Consider the following 20,556-nt stretch of genomic DNA (forward strand, 5'->3'; position numbering starts at 1 on the left):
TGTTATCTACAGAGATAGTAACAATCTGTGCCCCTCAGAACCGACCGTTACTTCCTCACCTACATGTGAAGAACGTTCTGCAAGTATACGCCGTCATTACTGATAACAAACACTTGTGTGTTGCGGGAGTCTTTAGGTAATTATACGTAATCGCGTTTTTAATGTGTGCACACTTAAGAATATTCGACACAAACAGATAACGTTACGTGGAATGTTGTTTCTGTAACGTGTTTATCGAGACAAATCACAGGTCAGTTATATAAACTTGTTCATAAGTCTCACACAGTCAGAAACGAGAAGCAATGTGGACACTGGTGATCGCCCTGTCGGCAGTGCTGGCCACTGGTTCGGCACAGTCCGCCACTTACAGATTCCCGGACGGTTTCTTCCTGGGTGCCTCCACGTCTGCCTATCAGGTAGAAGGCGCCTGGAATGAGGACGGTGAGTCGGCAACACGTAACACAAGCTATATTCCAGACCTGTAGCATACTAGAGGCATAGTACGAGGGACATTCTAAAAGTAAGATACTTTCGTTTGTCCATACATGTTTGTTCAGGATTGAAACTTGCCGCTCCTTTCAAAACTATACCTGGATGTTCACACAAGATTATGAAGACGGTTTATCCCCTGAAATATACCCCTAGACACTTTTTTTTTTTTTTTTTTCTCATCATCAGTCTTCTAGCTTGATGCGGCCCGTCGCGAATTCCTCTCCTGTGCCAAACTCTTCATTCCAGGGTAGCACTTGCAACTACGTCCTCAATTATTTGTTGGATGTATTCGAATCTCCGTTTTCCTCTAAAGTCATTTCCTTTACAGCTCCTTCTAGAATCATGGCAGTTAACCCCTGATGTCTTAACAGATGTTCTACCATCTGTCCCTTCTTCTTGCCATTGTTTTCCGTATATTCCTTTCCTCGCCGATTCTGCGGAGAACTTCCTCATTCGTTACCCTATCAGTCCACCTAATCTTCTACATCCTTATGTAGTACTACATCTTAGATGCTTCGATTCTCTTCTTTTCCGATTTTCCCACAGTCCTCGTGTTTGATACTAGTAAACAACTTTTGGCCAGGAATGCCCGTTTTGCTTGAGCTAGTCTGCTTTAGATGTCCTCCTTGCTCCGTTCGTCATTGGTTATCTTGCTGCTTAGGAAGCACTATACCTTAACTTCGTCTACTTCGTGATCACCAACCCTGATGTTAAGTTTCTCATTACTCACTTTACCGTCAGTCCATGTTCTGAACTAATTAGACTGTTCATTCCATTCAGCAGATCCTCTAATTCTTCTTTACTTTCACTCAGGATAGCAATGTCATTAGCGATTCTCGTCATTCGTCACCTTCCCCCTTGACTTTTAATTCCAGTATTGAATCTTCTTTTTTTATTTCTGTCATACGTTCTTTGATGTGTAGATTGAACACTAGGAGCGAAAGACTACATCTCTGCCTTACACCGATTTTAATGAGAGCACTTAGTATATTACTCGTCTTTTCCTACAGCTTACCCCTATTTTTTCAGATTTTCAAACATCATGCACCATTTGACATTGTCGAACGCTTTTTCCAGGTCGACAAATCCTATGAACGTGTCTCTATTTTTCTTTAGTCTTGCTTCCATTATCAACCGCAATGTCAAAACTGCCTCACTGGTGCCTTTACCCTTCCTAAAGCGAACTGATCGTCACTTAAGAGATCCTCAATTTTCTTTCCCATTCTTCTATATATATTATTCTTGTCAGTAACTTGGATGCCTGATCTGTTAAGCTGACTGTGCGATAATTCTCGCACTTGTCAGCTGTTGCGATCTTCAGAATTGTGTTCTTCCGAAAGTCAGATGATATATTGCTAAACTCACATATTCTACACACCAAAGTGAATAGTCATTTTGTTGCCATTCGCAATGACTTCAGATATTCTGATGGAACTTTTTCTATCCCTTCTGCCTTATTTGGCCTTAAATCTTCCAGAGTAATTTTAAATTCTAATACTGGACACACTATCTCTTCTATAGAGACACCTCTCTCTTCTCTTATCGCGTCATCAAATAAGTCTTCCCCCTCATTGAGACCTTCAGTGTACTCTTTCCAACTATCAGTTCTCTCCTTTGCATTTAACAGTGGAATCCCTGTTGTACTATTAAAGTTACCACTCTAATTTTAAATTTCACCAAAGGCCGTTTTGACTTGTCTTTTTATGCTGTGTCAGTCCTTCCGACAACAATTTCTTTTTCGATTTCTTCACACTTTTCATGCAACAATTTCGTCTTAGCGTTCCTCCATTTTCTATTTATTTCATTCGTAAGTGACTTGAATTTCTGAATTTCTGAATTTTCCTGAATATTTTTGAACTTTTTAAGTATTTCTTCTGTTACCCATGGTTTCCTTGCAGTTACCTTCTTTGTACTTAAATTTTTCTTTCTAACTTCTATAATTGTCTTCTCTTCATCTGAACTGCCTACGGAGATTTTCGTTATCACAGTATCTACAGTCTTAGAGAGAACTTCAAGAATGTCTCATTCCTTAGTAATTGCATGTCCTACTTCTCTCGACAATAATTCTTTCTGACTAGTCTCGTAAACTTCAGTCGACCATTCATCATTATTACATGCGATCTGATTGTATTTCGGAATCCGGCCTGATCATTATGTAATGTAACTAAAATCTTCTTGTCTCTCCCGGCCTTTTCCAAATATATCTCCTCCTCTTGTGATACTTGAACGGAGTATTCGCTATTACTAGCTGAAATTTATTAAAGTACTCTGTTAGTCTCTCTCCTCTCTGAGTTATAGTACCAAGCCCATATTGTTCAGTAACCCTTTCTTGCACTCCTTTTCTACAACCGCGTTCCAGTCCGCCATGCATAAGATTTTGATTTCCCTTTACGTACCGAATTACTGATTCCATATCCTCAAGCCGGCCGTTGTGGCCAAGCGGTTCTAGGCGCTTCAGTCCGGATGTGCGTTCCTGCTGCGGTCTCAGGTTCGAATCCTGCCTCGGGCATGGATGTGTGTGATGTCTTTAGGTTAGCTTGGTTTAAGAAGTTCTAAGTCTAGGGGACTGATGACCTCAGATGTTAAGTCCTATAGTGCTCAGAGCCATTTTAAGCATTTGAATCAATATCCTCATGTACATTCTCTATCTCTTAATCTTCAGCTTGATTCATCGGCATATGTACTTGAACTATAGTTGCTGTCGATTCTGATGAGAACAGCCTTATCTATGAACTATTCACAGTAACTTACTCTCTGCCCTATCTTCGTATTTATAACGAATCATACTTCCGTTGTACCATTTTCTGATTCTGTTGATATTACCCTAAACTCGTCTGACCAAAAATCCTTCTCTTTTTCCCATTTCACTTCACTGACCCTTACAATATCTAGACGTAACCTAAGCATTTCCCATTTCAAATTTTATAGCTTCCCTACCACGTTCAAACTTCTGATAGTCCATTCCCCGACTCTCGTTTGTTATTCAGTCTTGCTACGTGGCTACCTCCCTCTTGATAGACCGCTCCCAAGTATCCAGTTGGGAGACTATTCCGGAATCTTTTGCCAATGGAGAGAAAATCACGACACATTTTCAATTTCGGGCCACATGTCCTGTGGATAGACATTATGTATCTTTAATCCATTATATATCTTTATCCATTACGTTCAACATCCTCATACAGTTGATCATCACTGATTCTTCCGCCTTTAGGGGCAGTTTCCCACCCCTAGGACAAGAGAGTACCTTGAACCTCTGTCCGCTCCTCCTCCCTCTTTGACAAGGCCGTTGGCTGAATGAGGCTGACTTCTTATGGCACCATTACTGGTGATTTCTATTCAAGAATGAAGCAATGGCGGGTTTCGAACGTCGGATCGAGGCCGTTTTGACTATTAATTACAGACGCTACCCCCCTTACCTTCGAAAATAGATTAAAGAAAGGCAGACCTACATTTCTAGCCTTTGTAGACTTAGAGAAAGCTTTTGACGATGTTGACTGGAATACTCTCTTTCAAATTCTGAAGGTGGCAGGGGTAAAATAGAGTGAGCGAAAAGCTATTTACAATTTGTACAGAAACCAGATAGCAAAGGACCTGGAAGAACAGCTCAATGGAATGGATAGTGTATTGAAAGGAGGATATAAGATGAACATCAACAAAAGCAAAACGAGGATAATGGAATGTAGTCAAATTATGTCAGGTGATGCTGAGGGAATTAGATTAGGAAATGAGACGCCTAAAATAGTAAATGAGTTTTGCTATTTGGGGAGCAAAGTAACTGATAGTCGAAGTAGAGAGGATATAAAATGTAGACTGGCAATGGCAAGGAAAGCGTTTCTGAAGAAGAGAAATTTGTTAACATCGAGTATAGATTTAAATGTCAGGAAGTCGTTTCTGAAAGTATTTGTATGGAATGTGGCCACGTATGGAAGTGAAGCTTGGATGATAAATAGTTTAGTAAAGAAGACAATAGAAGCTTTCGAAATGTGGTGCTACAGAATGTTGAAGATTAGATGTGTAGATCGCATAACTAATGAGGAGGTATTGAATAGAATTGGAGAGTAGAGAAATTTGTGGCACAACTTGACTAGAAGGGACCGGTTGGTAGGGCGTATTCTGAGGCATCAAGAAATCACCAATGTAGTATTGGAGGGTAGTGTTGTAAGACGTCGTGGTCTCCTGACCTTCATTGCTTACACATTCCGCCCTCACAATCATATTCCGGACATCAAGATTCCGCACTCAAGATAAAGTCAATGTTGTATGAATTCATGTAAACGATATGCAAATAACTAATAAATCTCAAGTGCGCACCGTGGTTGAAATACTCGAGGCTGACGTACACACATACATTCCAGACACGACGGTCACAGGAGCATTTAGTTCGACAGAGGCAACCGCACGCCAGGAGGCCGGTCCCAACCCATCTACGTCAGTCAGTGGCCGCCCGTGGAGCGGACAGCGTTCATCCGAGGGAAACGAGGAAAGACCCCGTGTTCGGCTTAAAAGCAAATTCCGCTACATTGTGTGGGAGCAGCCAGCCTACAAATTCTTTACACATAGCACGCAGTTTCAGAGATTTTCACAGGGAGACAGCAAACGCCAAACGCTGATACTACAGTACTACAGATTTCCGTATTGGCCGCCTTAAACGAAACGTCATTCTCCCGTTTTAGAAGAGCAATGCTGATTGGCAGACGATATTTCTGACGCCTTGAGCTGAAGGAGTAATGGAAGAGACCGAAAGACATACTCCTTCACGTCTGGCGTGGAGAGGCGCCGTTCCATTGTCGCTCTTGGGGTGAGGAACAAGTCTCTCCTCAGTACTTCACTGGGAGAGCACCTCTGTCGAGAGCGAACCAAAGTGCGACTCTCTAATTGAGTCCTTGCGATCAAGCGTTGTTCACTGTGTTGACCAACACACTTATTGTGTGGTGTGAACGGACAGAGCTATAGTTAAACGCCTGCGAGCGAATTTTTGTGTGGCATTGCGGTAGACTGGTTTCTGATTGGTGTACCACGCCAATAGTTAGACTAGGGGCGAATAGGAGTCCTTGACTTCATCAAGGCATAGGGAGAGTTTAATTGGCGAAGGTCAATCCAGATAGAGCGAGAGTTATCTTATTTGTCAGCAGCCAGCGTCGCAGACAGCAATCATCGCAGCTTATGGTATTGTGCGCCACAGCTCTTGCGAGCCCCATATTTCCTCCACAACAGTACACATCACTGCATTTCACATGTGACAGCCTTGACCATCCTAGCAACATTCTAATGGATAATTATTCAAGTTGAGTAGGCGCGCCTCTCAGCCATTCTGCCAAGTCAATAACAATGTTAAACTTTGTATAGAAATTTCATTAGCGAATCCTATTCTTGAGAGGTAACTTCACATTCCAAAAAGAACCAGGATATAACTTGTTCAATTAATAACTAAAAGTGCCATTGTGATTTCTCAGAATTTTTGCAAAATAAATAATAACTTTCGTTAGTTTCATGTTTTTCTTACACTAACTAGCACTACTCCAGTACCCAAGTATCCCACTAGTTATGTAAGAAATTTTGTGAATTTTTGTGTCATTTCCTTACAGCGGACGACTCCAGAAGATATTCATTGCTGAAAGTTTTTCAGGCATTTCTCTTTAGAACGTTAGGAGCGTCTGACTTCTGTAATAGTGTGTGGGTGGAAATTGCATCTTGCAGGAGCCACAGGGGAAAGGGTACATCTCAGATTAATCCGTTGCACAGAATAACAGAATCTCAGATCAACCCCACACTCACAGTGTGGAGGGTAGAAATCGTACAGGGAGACCAAAAGATGAATACACTAAACAGATTCAGAAGGATGTAGGTTGCAGTAGGTGCTGGGAGATGAAGAAGCTTGCACAGGATAGAGTAGCATGGAGAGCTGCATCAAACCCGTCTCTGGACTGAAGACCACAACAACATTCTTATCACTGCATCCATGTTTTGATTTTGATCGTTATTGTTCTTGGCATTTGGTGCGGGCGGACGTCACATGAGACCTGTTCAAGTTGATCGTTGAATACTGCTCTTATTTTTTTTTTATTACGGAGAGCAGCCAGCCCTCTGACCGAGTGCGGTGATCTACCGTGCCGGCATGATGACGTGCTTTTTGTCCCTAGACCGTGGGTGCTGACACTGAACACGGTCCATTAATAACGTGCTCGAACTTCGGAGCAATAAAACATGCAAAGCTTACACAAAGGACAATGAGAAAAAGGGGGGAACCGAAATTAGTCGGAATTAACACAACTGAATATTAAACCTGAACTTACTATGCAACCTCGAGGTATAAGAAATCGTGCCTTAAAAGACCCGGTTTGTGCAAGGACAACTGTTTTGTCGCCTACTACCTACAGTACGTAATATCAATAAAATAGAGCTTGGGTGGTGAAAGAGATGATGAAAAATGACGTCGTCTCCGCTACCGTATCTCAAAGATCTGCAGCACTGTCAGCTTAATCTTGATTTCTGAAATTTCTTTCGAAAAATAAATGCAAGCGTGGGACGCATGTGCTGTGTGACCTGTGAGCAAAATGCAAAGCATGTGTTTGGATCACGTTTCGCATGAAACCAATGTTAAGCACTGAAACATGGAAGCAAAATACACTTGGTAGAATTGATGGGTCAACGATGAGGCGTAATCTAATAAATTCTCGAAGATCAAATGTATGAGAAATCCAGTTCAATATGAAAGCGGATGAAATGTTCAAGTTAGTATTTATGGCTGTGAACGAATATCAAGTCAGAATATTTAACATCCCTTCTGAAAATCATATCATAGAATTTTTTTATAAAAGTAAGTTTACAAATGCCTTAGAAACAGACTCGTGAGTGAGAGAACCTCAGTTTACAGATGCATAATACAGAATCGGATGGAAACTACCTCATTTTCCGTAGGAACTGAAAACGAGAACAAAGAAAAAATTTCACGGCAAGCCCACATGGAAAGATAACAAGAAAAGGACACGCTTTTACCTAACTTCAATATGATCACGTTTCTCAGTCGTAAGAATGCAGCTGAAATGATCCCTGCCTGCTGCAGTCTCACCATTACGCCAGAGGCTCCCTGTAGAGTGCGTCTGTAGCAAATACACCAGACGAGTGTCTGAGTGCTGCCGTTACATGGCGAAGGACGAGGGGAGAGTTCCTCCGTATCTCAAATAGTAGGCCTCAGGGGGAACTGACGGAACGAAGTACGCTTAGCAGTCTGATCGCCTGGGTCCAGTCAGAGCTTTGGCCTCGCAGTAAGAGATTCCTGTACTTCCCCTGTTTTGGCTAAATGTCGATCTCGAGGACGAAGACGACTGGTTATTGACTTCCTGTGAATCGACGATTGACTTATACAGCGTGCGGTTCCGCGACGTACGAAAAGCGCTCGCTACTAAGCGGTTGGCTTTAAAGGCAACAAAATAAAACCTCTTTGATATCCTAGCTATTCTGTTGCGTAATTGACCTTAAGATTTACGCATTTGTCGTAGTGCTCCACAAGCTTTCCTGTGCCTTCTCCATACTCACAGGGGAAACTCCCCATCGCGCCCCTCTCAGTGGTAAGATGGCCCAGTGGTAATCCCGTCAAAAACTTTACAAAGATCAGACATGAAAACAGGAAGAAGTTGTACTGAACGGTGGAAAAAAGAAGTAAAATAGAAGCAGTGAAGCTCAAGGTGTGCAGCGTCGAGTGATTTGAAAGAGCTGCAGGTCGTGGTTGCGTGGTTACGTTATTGGACTGCAAAGTGGAAGATCCGTGTTAAATCTCCCTCATGCCTGATATACTTTTTTTCCACACAATTATGAACTGTCCGTCCGGTCATCGACGTGTCCGTTCGCTGTATTCAGGTTTGTGTCTGTGCCGTCTGTAACGCCCGTTTCGAGCAACGAGGTGTAAGGAAGTGACCTCCAGACGTACGTATCGCCTATTTGTTCTACACAAGTACCACATGTTACGACTCTTGCGTTCCGTTTTGGAAGTTTTGAATTACTTTCTTGTAGCATAGTTCACACTCGTTTATATGTTGCTTTCCTTTCTGTGAGAGGTCTATATGGCATCTCTCCTGCTCTCACTATTCATCACATTTACTTGCGACTGTAATATACTTCATGACTCACATTCTATAACCAATGTATTTATGACAATTGTCAAGACTACAGAAGGAGATCAGACACGCCAATGACCAGACGTAAAGTTCGCAATTTTGTGAAAAAAAGGGGTACCAGTGAGATATGAACACGGATCTTCCCCTTTGCAACCCAACACTGTGCCGACACAACTACGCTGCCGTGGCTGAGAGTTACTCGATGTTGTGCATTTTGAACTTGAACCGTTTCTATTTTACTTCTTTTTCCACAGTTCAGTATACCTTCTTCCTGTTTTCATACTTGATCTGTGTTCAGTTTTTGACGGGTTACCATTGAGCTACTTTGCCGCTAAATCAGAGGGGGATGCGATGGGGAGTTTCCCTTGTCACTGTCTGCCAAGTTACAAAACCCTTTAGTGAGGATGGTAATCACTAGAAGACAAGTCCGGTATGTAAGGAGGGTGTTCAAAAATTTCCCACTTGAGTTGTGGAAGGAAATATTTCTTCGAGGCAACAGAATACAGACGAGCGTTGTAGTGAAGAAGCACACTAATATTCATTCGGCCCCCATAAATATATGATGCAAGATTTTCGATCTGGAGTTTCCATAAAGTTCAGTTATCAGTACATTTCGATGGAGGAGGCTCCTTTTGTACTCAGAAATCATCTTACACTACGAACCTCCTACTTGGCGGGTTCGTTAATTTTGAGACACATTTTGAAACTGCGCAAATGCACAGTAAGTGACTCTTCCTGGCAGCTGTCGTCTGTGAAACGGTGGTGCGGATGGAGGGAGAACTCAACGGCTCGTCACATAGAAAGGGTCCTTACTTTTAGGATCACCCTCGGCCTTACACGACCACTGTTCAGTTTATTTTATACGATGCCGGACAAGCTGCTTTCTACAGATTTTCAGAAGTGTAATTTTTGTGTCTCTCTAGGTAAGGGAGAAAGTATCCAGGACAACTTCTTTCACAACCATCCGGAATACACATCGGGGGATACAGGAGACGTCGCTTGTGATTCTTACCACAAGTACAAGGAGGATGTGCAAATGCTGAAGGACATAAACGTGAGTACATATCCCTAAACAAAACATGCAGTTTGCGACTTTTGTTAATACATAAAATCGTAAAGTGAAATCCATCTTCAGTAATCAATTATTTCCTTTCTGAATACGTTATCATGGATTTCAAACAGTGAAAATAATAAATGATTTGTGCAAAAGTGGCTCATGTAAAATTATACCAGCGCCGTACAATGTGGCGGCCTACAGCCTTTTGACTTACAAGAGTAGTAATATGGCTAAATAGACTGTATTAATTTTACGTGTATAAACTGAAGTAGTGAAATATATTTAAATTTTGTTATCAATTATTCAACACTACGAGCAAAAAGCTGATGGCATCACTGGAAATCGCACCTATATCGACAAATTGCCACTCCATACCACTAGCCAGTAGGCTACAGAATACGTGCGACTACCGCTGCCCGAAAATCCATCATCCTCTGCGCTTAGAAAACTTAAGCACTGTTCACATGTTTCTACATCCTGTTCCACAGACCCTCTCACTCCTATGGACGAATTACTTCCACATCTCGGTGAATAAAAGAGGCTCGAGTATATATCAATGCATATACATGTTTCTTTGAGTGCTATCATTTACAAACAGTCTTGTTCCGTTATCACGAACCGCTTATGAAATTTGATGGTTCTCGATGTACAGGGACAGAAATGGGTGCGTCACACATGATCGTCTGACGGATATAATAACATATATCTCCAGAACGAAATGAGAGATCGATCTGCTCTCAGTTTTAAATAAAATTTCGAAGTCTTATCAAAATTCCATACACAGCAATGTTTGGGCTAAAATCAATCATACGCAAAGTTTATGCAATGCGTTTTTATCTCTGCAGACTCATCAAAATTTTGTGCAATGCTTTACTTAATTTCATAAAGCACAGTAATTATTACGAATAACGAAAAGAAATTCAGTCCTTCATTAAGCGAACATGTCAAACTGTAAGATGTGCGAAAATCAAGGTTTCACTAAATAGTTTTCTTAAAGTTAAATGATACGTGTTTCACAGTGGCCAGAACTCCCATGTCGCAGCACAGATAGCACTAGGCGAGCGGTAAATTAAGAACAAAGCCGTTCTCAGCATGGAATGTAGACAGGACGTCTGTACCAATCAATTATAATATAACAAAACTAAAATAAAGAAGCTGATACCGGCAGGATTCGAACCTAGGCCAACGAATTACCGGTCTATCACTGAATCACTGAATGAGCACGGATCGCAACCCAAGGCCTGGCTAGCACGTTCCTTCCCCCCCCCCCCCCCCTAACAACCAAGAAGGAATGCCTAGGGAATGTAGAGTAGAGGAGTAGAGGTACAGGGGACATCAATGAGACAAGGTTTTTTTTTCTACTTTTTTAAATTTTATTTTAAACCATCGAGCCCAGCAGGCAACCAACGTCGTGAGGAGGAGGGAGTGGCAATTGGCCACTTCGTGGAGAACAACATTCCGACGACCAGGAATAATCGATACGATGAATGGAAAATGGAAGGATCCACTTCCCACTGCAGGAACACGCAAATTGCGGATTGCGGACAACTCCATAACGTTGTTCATTAAGGATGTGCCAAAACTCCAGAGCATTTTTCTCTCCGTCAGCAAACAAGTACCGAACTGCGTGTTCACCAAGCCATGTTTTCATTCGTGGGAAGCATCCCGAGTGAGCAGGTGAGGAAGTATCTGATGAGCAGTCGTAGGGGTAATTAACACCAGCATCTGTCGCACCAAGACCCGGACACCTACCACCGATCCGTACACCAGGCGATGATCGTCGGTGTCCAGAACGAGACAGGTGACGCACAACGGCGTGTCAGCAAAATGTGTCGCGTGAAGGCGTGACTGACATACTCGCTTCTCATTGACTGCAAGGTACCACGCAGACTGGACGTCAGTGGCAAGATAAGGAGCGCATGCCTTCGTGGACATCAAGCGTGTGGGAAATATTGCAGTATGGACATAGTTCAGTTCGAGGAAAAATGATAGAAGTGAAAGAAGGGCGATGCGACGTGCGAAATCTGGATAGGGGCAGAAAGTGGTGCATGGACCTACAGCGACAGGCTCGTATGGCACGTGGGACAACGGCGCCAAAGCACCATTTGAGAGCTGACGAAAGGGACTATCGCTCTGACAGGGATATGATACAGGCCCAAACCACCTGCGCAGCGTGGGAGGGTGACGGTGTGCTACCTTACCTTGAACAGCAAGCCGCAGCATACGTATGAACCCAAGACGAGCCACGGGCGGCGGAATGGGGAACGTCTGTGACAGGTGAGGGATATGTGATGCCAAATATACATTTACCGATTGTGTCCGTTCAAGAAGATCGAGGGCCCGTAAACGATGATCTAGAAGCCAGCTCTTAAGTGGGTCAGTGGGCGCCGGCAGTTGAGGACAACTGTGCGCCGCAGACCAATCGCGAAATCGAGTCCTAAGCATCGATAGTAGCAGCTACACGCAATGGAGCAGCGCCGTCCTCAGGAAGCCCGGCACCTGCTGTATAACCTTACCGCTCGATTTGGGGACGTTAAGGCATAGGTGGTAACTCATGCCAATGACTTCCTGACTTTAACCCCACAACGAAGAACGAGGACGATATCGTCCGTATAAGCAGTGCAGGAAAATACTTGGCCAACGAGAGCCGTTGCAGACGGGCGTTTGACGGAGGCCACAGAGCAACGATTCCATGATGAAAACACAAGGCAGTGTAGAGAGGGGGCAGCCTTGACACACGGACCGACGGATCGAGATGGGAGGATGAGACAGACATTAGAGAGTACATGCGACATCGCTTCGTGAAGGAGGCGCATTACGACGTCAATAATACTATAAGGGTATCCCATACTCCGGAGCACTCGTTTCAGCTAGTCGTGATAGACGGATCGAACGCCTGGCTGAAGTCAATAGTGACCAAAAGTCAAGGCACACGACGAGCGTGAGCAAGAGTGATTATGTCCCGATAGCGACAAAGATCAGTGCGGATGTTATTGGAACCTAACAAACAGGTTTGATCAGGCGAAACCATATACTGGGCCGTCTGTTGAAATAGTGCAGCCAACAGTCTGGTAAAGATCTTTGTGTCGCTTTGAACAAAGTCAAGAGGCGATAATCGCATACCTGTGATGTGTCCCGAGGCTTGTGGACAGGAATGAGAAGACTGCCGAGGAAATTGTCTAGGATATGCATGATAGGTGACAAGGTCTCGACAGATTCCCATCCGCATCAGCGCCTGTAGGCGACAAAAGTGTGGTAAAAATCTAGTGGGAGGCCACCAGTGCCATCAGGGCCGCATTGCGTCATCGGCTTCGTCCTCCATTACGTTGGCAAGCGGATCCATCAGGCACCAAGCAAAAGGGGAGTCGGAAGTCCATAATGTTGGCAAAGTGATGACATTATATAGAATACAGCATAACGTAATATGCATGGTGGGCAAACCGTATCCACGTTGGGTATCTAAGTGCCGCCTGTCATCAGATGTAAGGACATTAATCAGTCCTCCAATGGCGGTGCCATTCCGCTATCATGCAGTACAAAAATGGATACTCTTGTATTAACATGTCATGTGTGAACTCTCTTATCAGAGCGTCTTGAAGATGACATCGACAGAGGGCAGTGGGCTGTGCCTTGGCATGATTCATCATCATCTGAGTCTCTGGTGAATACGACATCGTAGTACATTCCTGGAGAATGGTGAAGTCCTGTGACCTCCCTTCCATAAGCAATCAAGGCATTGTGGAGGACAGGCTTTGCACAGAGGACGTACCGCAACAGGACAGACTAGTATGCATCATGGCATTAACGACAGGTTGTCCATGTGGTTTCGATACGCTGCCCGTATTTGCATGGATGATATTCAGTCTCCACGCTCTCTGGCCGCGCCGTAGCATTTGGCGGCACAGATTGATGGCACAGATATAGCCGTCAAGTTCAGAGAATGCAATGAGCCAAACTTCAACAGCCCATACCCCATCAACAATTTCGCGAGAGATACAAGCACGACTGAGAGGACTGGAAGAAGGGCTACTAAAGTGTGTAAGAGCCAGGTGATCACCACGAACATGCTACCAAGGGCTCCCAAGGTTGAAGTGCTCTAATTATTGCAGCTAGACCATGCACAGAGAATGATGTGGCAGTTGGTCTTTGGGCGCCTAGGTGGAGTTCAAGTCGCCTCCCATGATCAAGGCATCCTGCCGACCAAGGATTAGAGGCGTGGCTGCCGTAGAGATGAAAGTGGAACGTTTGCAGCGGTGACATGAACCAAATGGCGCCTATATATTGGCGATCCTGATGCCATCAAACATGAGAGCCATACCTCTGACATCTGGGAGATAGGCAATTGCTTCAGCGAGGATACTATCGTATAAGGGGATCGCCACCCCACTACCAGTAGGGAAAGCATGGGAGACCTGCTGTAAAGCCATGGGAAACACAAAAAGTTCCAACAAGCACCTCCTCATTGAGGGCTAAGTCGACGTCTACTGCATACAGCATTCCATGAAGTAATGCCAATTTATGGTGCATGCAAAGGGTGTTGATATTAACCATGCTTATGCGATAAGTTTGGAAAGCTACCATCAATAGGTGGGTGGGCGACGCAAACATGGAGGAAGAATGGAGAGCTTCCTGTTAGACACAGGTGGAAGGGCACATCACCGTGAAGGGGAGGTAGCGAACTGCATCAACGGAGTTTAATCGCTCTGTACACCTCCAGAACGTCTGTCATCATCATCAATGTCAGGAGCAGTCTCACTGGGCCAGTTCAATGAAATGCTATCAGAGCTGCTCCTATAAGTAGCGTTAGACACAAAAAGGGGGATAACCATATCAGATGGAGGAGGGGAAGACGGTATCTAATGGTGGATGCTGACCAGAGATTGAGATGCGGAGAGACTTAATGTCATCTGGTGCCAGGGTGTCAGAGAACAGTGCATCATTTTGGGATAATCATCATCCTATGCACACATTCAAGCCGGGGTATGGTGCTATCTCTTCCTAACAGTTGTTTCATGTCAGATGGGGGATGGCTTTCGTCTGACATGCAGCCAGACAACAGAAATGTGGAGAGCAATACACCTCCAAGACCAACAATCACGGGGCCGGTACAGACGGCTTGCCTCTTCTGATGGCCATTCACCGTTGGGGCTGGCTCTAGCAGCATTGTAGGAAAGACAGGAAAAACATCCATCATCGAGAGGAGTTGATGACAGTGCCGACTGATTCAGAGTGGACAGATCAGGCAGCCCCGCTGTGGATGCCTAAGATTGAGGTAAAACAATGGCGATCTCAGGAAAAGCGAAGTGTCTGAGTGGCGTCTGAACCAGTCTACAGACATGGATTTCCAGGGCATAACTTCAACAAGTGTGCTGCTGCCCATCGTACATGACGACAGCCCTGTGGCCGCCAATAATCACGTAAGAAGGCACATGTTGCATCAGTTCAATTTTTATCTGCCAGACACCACTGAGGACACGGTACGTTTCGAACGTCTTCCATATTTCGGCAGCATGACTGACGACGTTGCCATAAAGGCATTCATCACAATGTCCGACATCGTCCCGAATGAGAGTTTGAGAACCCTCAACATTCAGAGGCCAAAACCAGCGTGATCAAGCCTCTATAGGGCCATCAGAGTGTAGGAATTTGAGATCGTTAGCATTGCGCCGTACAACATCGGCGCACAGCTCTTCATTTGCCAACTGTATGTACACACTGATATTATGGATCGAAAAATGAATTCGGAGATATTGTGCTGGGAGAAGTATTTCGTTCCATATAAACCGTCCTTTTTCACACGATTTCGGTCGTTCATGATCCAAAGGAAAAGTTAATTTAATCGTGTCTTGGCGATGGCAAACGCCATGGTGATCGATGAATTCAGACACGAAGACAATCGGTAAGTGGAAGTAAACAAAGGCACACTCACTTGAAAGCAGCACAACATGCTCGTCTCACTACTGCCAAAGGCAGAATGGGCCACCCAGACACAATGACGCTGAGACAAGAGCTGCTCTGAATCCCCTCATACGCTAGGCTTTCGCAATACTTCACACACCATGCTCGAAGGAAAACACTGACCTGGTGCTGTGAGCAACACAGCACTATCAGTGCCAGCGGGGACGACGAGCATGTCTGGTCGGAAACATACTGCTGCGACCCTTCTCTGAATTGATCGTAGCGTGGCTTACCGTCACTTCAGCATTTGACACTTGTTTCTAGTTATCGCTGAGAAGGCGACACAAAATATGTTTTCGTCTGTTTCATTTGCATAACAGCACAAATTCAAAGAGAATTTTAGTGTAATTTCTGGCTCGGATTCGAAGAGAAATGGCGTAATTTTAGTGCAATATTTATAGCATACTGTAGCACATTAGCACATGATCACTGGCCTCTACTGGATTGGTGTTGTATTTACCAGATCCACGTGGCGTCAGACATGTAAATATTGGAAGACAAGCCCCTACCATTGCATTTTGAGGTGGCTTTCTTGCAAGCAGCAACTAGCAGATTCGTCACAGGTCTAAATGTGGTTAGGCAACAGCTATAGCAAAAATAGATGGCATCACAAATTAGCAACAGTTTGCAATGATTTTTTGGTAAGAGTTTTACAATACTTAACTGGAATATGAAGATTACGTGTGGCAATATAGTACAATGTTCTCAAGTGCACTGATATGGCTTTAAACATTGGTACAATCCTAGGTCCAGTGAACGATGAATAACATCACTTGTATAATATCTTGTTTGGATCTTCTTGGCGGCAACTGGAGATGAGTTGCGAGACAATTGCCTTAAAGCATGAAGCGCAATTTGTATGTGAAATTGAGACATGTGACAGCTGACCCACAACCGATTATATTGAAATAGTGAACCAATGTTCGACAAGGCATATTTATTGTGTTATGGATACACACTGTGCACTTCACATAACGACAAAGTAGTTCATAGTAATTGTTCAACGTGACGACCGCCAGTTTCAATACATGTATCGCAGTGGCATATGCAGTTCTACTGTATTCTCGCAAAGACCCTAGGGATATATTGAACACTGGAACAGGCAGCAGGTAGTAAACAGTGTACACCCCAGACTACCAAACAGACATACTGCACACAAGTTAGCTCATACCACATATGTCGTATGGCAATGACATGCATCACACATGCATTAACCTGTGCTGCACGCACACCACTATCCCTAGTGTCAATTGTCATTAGCGTCAAACAGCTTGTGATCTCCATGGTGAGGTATGTTACTGTGTAAAGTGCATTACATGTAGCCAAAGATGGTGCATTACTTGTCACGGTAGTTGGCAGACTTGCATTTAATGCTCTGTGCTGCCGGGTGTCGTGCCCATCTAGCAGCACGAATGTACAGAGAATGCTTTCCAAATAGATTTCATCCGAACTGGAAGAAGCTTATCTCTTTGGATACCAACTCACAAGAGGCGGGGTCGTTCATGTCACAGACAGCCAGCCAAGGTTCCCAGCAAAGACATGTCCAAACTGCAGACTTTGAGGAGATGGTGTTGGATCGCGTGGCCGATCTATCAGCAAGAAGCACCCTTCATCTTGTCCCTGAAACGCACACTTCGAAGGGTACAGTGTCGAGAGTACTGGTGCAAGAGATCTTACATCTCTGTTATAAAGAACGTGTGCAAGCAAGCACTGGGACCAATGGATTTTGAGCGCTGCAGTCACTTCTGCCAATGGATTATCCACGGCAATGACAGACCTCGTACAGCTTGTATTGTTTAAAAGACGCGACAGCTGTGCGTGGAGTGAGGACAATCCCAACACCACCCACATCAGTGGCCACCAGCAACGATTCTCTGTCAGCGTGTGTTTGGACTACGCTGCAGAAGTTTCGCTGGGAAGAGATTTTGTATGTACATTCAGTAGTGTATGGTATATAAAACATCTATGTTCGAGGGAATGTTAGACATGTTATCTGGTCTTAAGTGTACGAAAGTGCAGTGCAACAGCCTCTTCACACTCTATTCTTCTATCGCACGTCACTATATTTCGCTTTGTGGGATTCAAACGTGTACATTTTGTAACAGGGGCCATCAAACCTATATTCAGAACAGAGGAAATTAAAATTCCTGTGTTGCCTCTTCTGCTTCCAGTCGGCTGATTTGATATCATACCACCCGAAAAAAAAAAAAAAAAAAAAGAAGCTTTCTCTTTTGAGTGACATAAAATTAAATATAGGAAACATAAAACCAATAATGACAAGAGACAAGCAATATCATACACATTTCTTCAATCCTTAGGTCCCATTTTTGTCTCTAATCTTACTGCAGCTTTACACGGCGTGCTTTATTTTCTGTGAAAGATTCTATTACTTCATCAAAGTTGAGTTGTTTGGGGGAGAGACCAAACTGCGAGGTCATCGGTCTCATCGGATTAGGGAAGGAAATCGGCCGTGCCCTTTCAAAGGAACCACCCCGGCATTTGCCTGGACCGATTTAGGGAAATCAGGAAAACCTAAATAAGGATGGCCGCACCGGGATTGAACCGTCGTCCTGCCGAATGCGAGTCCAGTGTGCTAACCACTGCGCCACCTCGCTCGGTTTACCTCAGCAATCTTCGGCAAACGTTTTGCTACATGAAAAATCAAAATGTCGTCGTCTGATTCTGAAAAAGCTGTTAATACAAATAGTACCCAAGACTGGTGTGGTTTCTCTATTTAATTACATCTATTTTGTCACTGTGTGCTAGATAAAACGAAATAGGCCTTTCAGATATTGCAGCAATTGTAACACCCGCCAAATTATCAAGACTGTTTTGGCACAAATGGTCATTACTATCTAGCTCATTTACATAAATAACACAACAGAATATAATTCACGAAGTACCAATATTAAATGCTTATTAGGCCTACCACAAGCAAAAAGTTGTATATTGGGAAATGGTTTCACATTTCCCTCACACGCTCCAGTTGCTCAAGCATGAGATCGAAAAATAGTAGTACGCTTTTTTTATATAAATTGAGAATCGTCATATTCTTCCATATAATTTTTGTGATGACGCCGTTTCTTCTCCTTCTTTGTCCTAACAAACAAGCTAGTCTTAATTAATTCTACGGAATAATTACAGATGTTCCTGCCATTGTCAAAACTTATTCTCCGGTTGACTTCACTAACTCTGCCAGAATCAACAGTTTAGTTATCCCGCGTTTATTCTCCAGTTAGGCGTTATTACGTGTTCGTACAACGCGTTTTCCGCGCTATTCCGAGAATACAGAGAACTTAAGCGGCTGCTAACCCGGGACTGTGCAATTGGCCTTTTGCAGTGTAGCGATCTGGCAAAAATTTTCTGTCACAGTTACATTTTCTTGAATACACCGAGAAGATGAATATGTAAGCTTCGTAACATGTTATTGCCGTTGCTCGTTTATTTCCACTCCAGTAGTCTGACTATGGGTTTCGCTAATAATTATCACAACGCTGATATTTGGCACTCCCAGTCATCCACAAAACAAACAGCGTTCAGCATTCAGCCGTTCGGGTTTATTCGGCTGAGGTCATGTAGTCTGCGCGAAAGTTTTTTATTTCTAGATGCGACGCGGATTCCCCTGGCAGAGACATCACGTAGGCCTACACTATGCACGCAAAAAATCAACTTAGAATGTGTTCAAAAATATTAAAAATCCGACAGGGATGCATTTCAAAATTATGTGAATAATTGCCTTGTGAAACAATGTTCTAGGCACTGCAGTCTGGAACCGCGCGACTGCTACGGTCGCAGGTTCGAATCCTGTCTTCGGCATGGATGTGTGTGATGTCCTTAGGTTAGTTAGGTTTAAGTGGTTCTAAGTCTAGGGGACTGATGAACTCAGAAGTTAAGTCCCATAGTGCTCAGAGCCATTTGAATCATTCGATACAATGTTCTCTTCTTCAAGAATATGAATTTGTCGCCTCCTGAAATTGTCCCCCGGGACAGATATACCCCGGTTTGCTAACCCCCCCCTGCTCCCCCCCTCCGATATCCGGGCCCCGTTACCTGGTGTTACTTGAAGTTAACATTTGGTTCACTCCTACGGTGAAGGCACTCGTTTTCGGGTGTGTACGCTTAACAGTTTTTTGGCCCAATTGGCTGCTCATCTCGTGACATGATACATGAACGCAAGCATCTACACTCATGAATTGTAATTACACACATTTTATAGTATCTCTCAATTAAAATGTTCACAGAACTGTGTTGAACTCCGCGTTTGTTGTGTCTGTAACTGTCGCAGCGTGGCTGAATGAAACTGCTGAAAGGTAGCCGAAGCAATATTGGCAACATGTGGACGGGTATTTTGTTGGCAGGATGTTTAGACTACGCTTCAGATGTTTCGGGGGAAGCGATTTCGTACATTCAGTAGTGTATGTAGATAGTATCTGCAAAATGTGTAGCGAATGCAGTTAGTAGCAAAGAAGTAATCAATGGAAATGTAATGCCTTGAGACTCGGGCTCCGTATCGGTATCGAAAGTGCTGAAGTTTGTATAGTTGCGCGAAATCAGTCACAGAGAACACAATCGAATAATGTAACTCCAGTGAAAAGGTAAAGTATGGAACTCACACTTACAAAACCATTCCAAGCACACTGAAATGTTAATGCATTTACTTCAATTGGTTGCTTGGTCGCACCGGCCACTGGACAAAAGCACACTCACCAACACTGACCAAAGACGGAAACACATAAGAAAAGGTAAAGATTCTATATGCCCTACAACTCACCCTTACATCATGTCTGTGACGTTAAACACTACTGAAACCAAGTTAGATACTTACATAATGACCAACATTCAAATTTAAAGCTAATGACTCATAAGTTTAAGATACTAATAAACAGAGAAAGTTATCTTATTTGTGGATTCTTTCACATCATAACCATATAACAT

At 43.7% G+C, this 20,556-nt stretch overlaps 1 protein-coding gene across 1 annotated transcript in view; it reads left to right on the forward strand.

The window, feature by feature from the left end:
• The first annotated feature begins 293 nt into the window (after nt 1-293).
• The window catches only part of LOC124622575 (myrosinase 1-like), a 103,790-nt gene continuing 83,527 nt past the window's right edge, over nt 294-20,556 (forward strand). The window contains exons 1-2 of the mRNA XM_047148324.1: nt 294-441; nt 9,530-9,660. Coding sequence (XP_047004280.1) covers nt 303-441; nt 9,530-9,660 — 270 coding nt within the window. The 5' untranslated portion in view covers nt 294-302. The remainder of the gene's footprint in view (nt 442-9,529; nt 9,661-20,556) is intronic.

The sequence above is a fragment of the Schistocerca americana genome, chromosome 7, assembly GCF_021461395.2.
Source record: "Schistocerca americana isolate TAMUIC-IGC-003095 chromosome 7, iqSchAmer2.1, whole genome shotgun sequence".
In the NCBI taxonomy this organism is placed as follows: domain Eukaryota; kingdom Metazoa; phylum Arthropoda; class Insecta; order Orthoptera; family Acrididae; genus Schistocerca; species Schistocerca americana.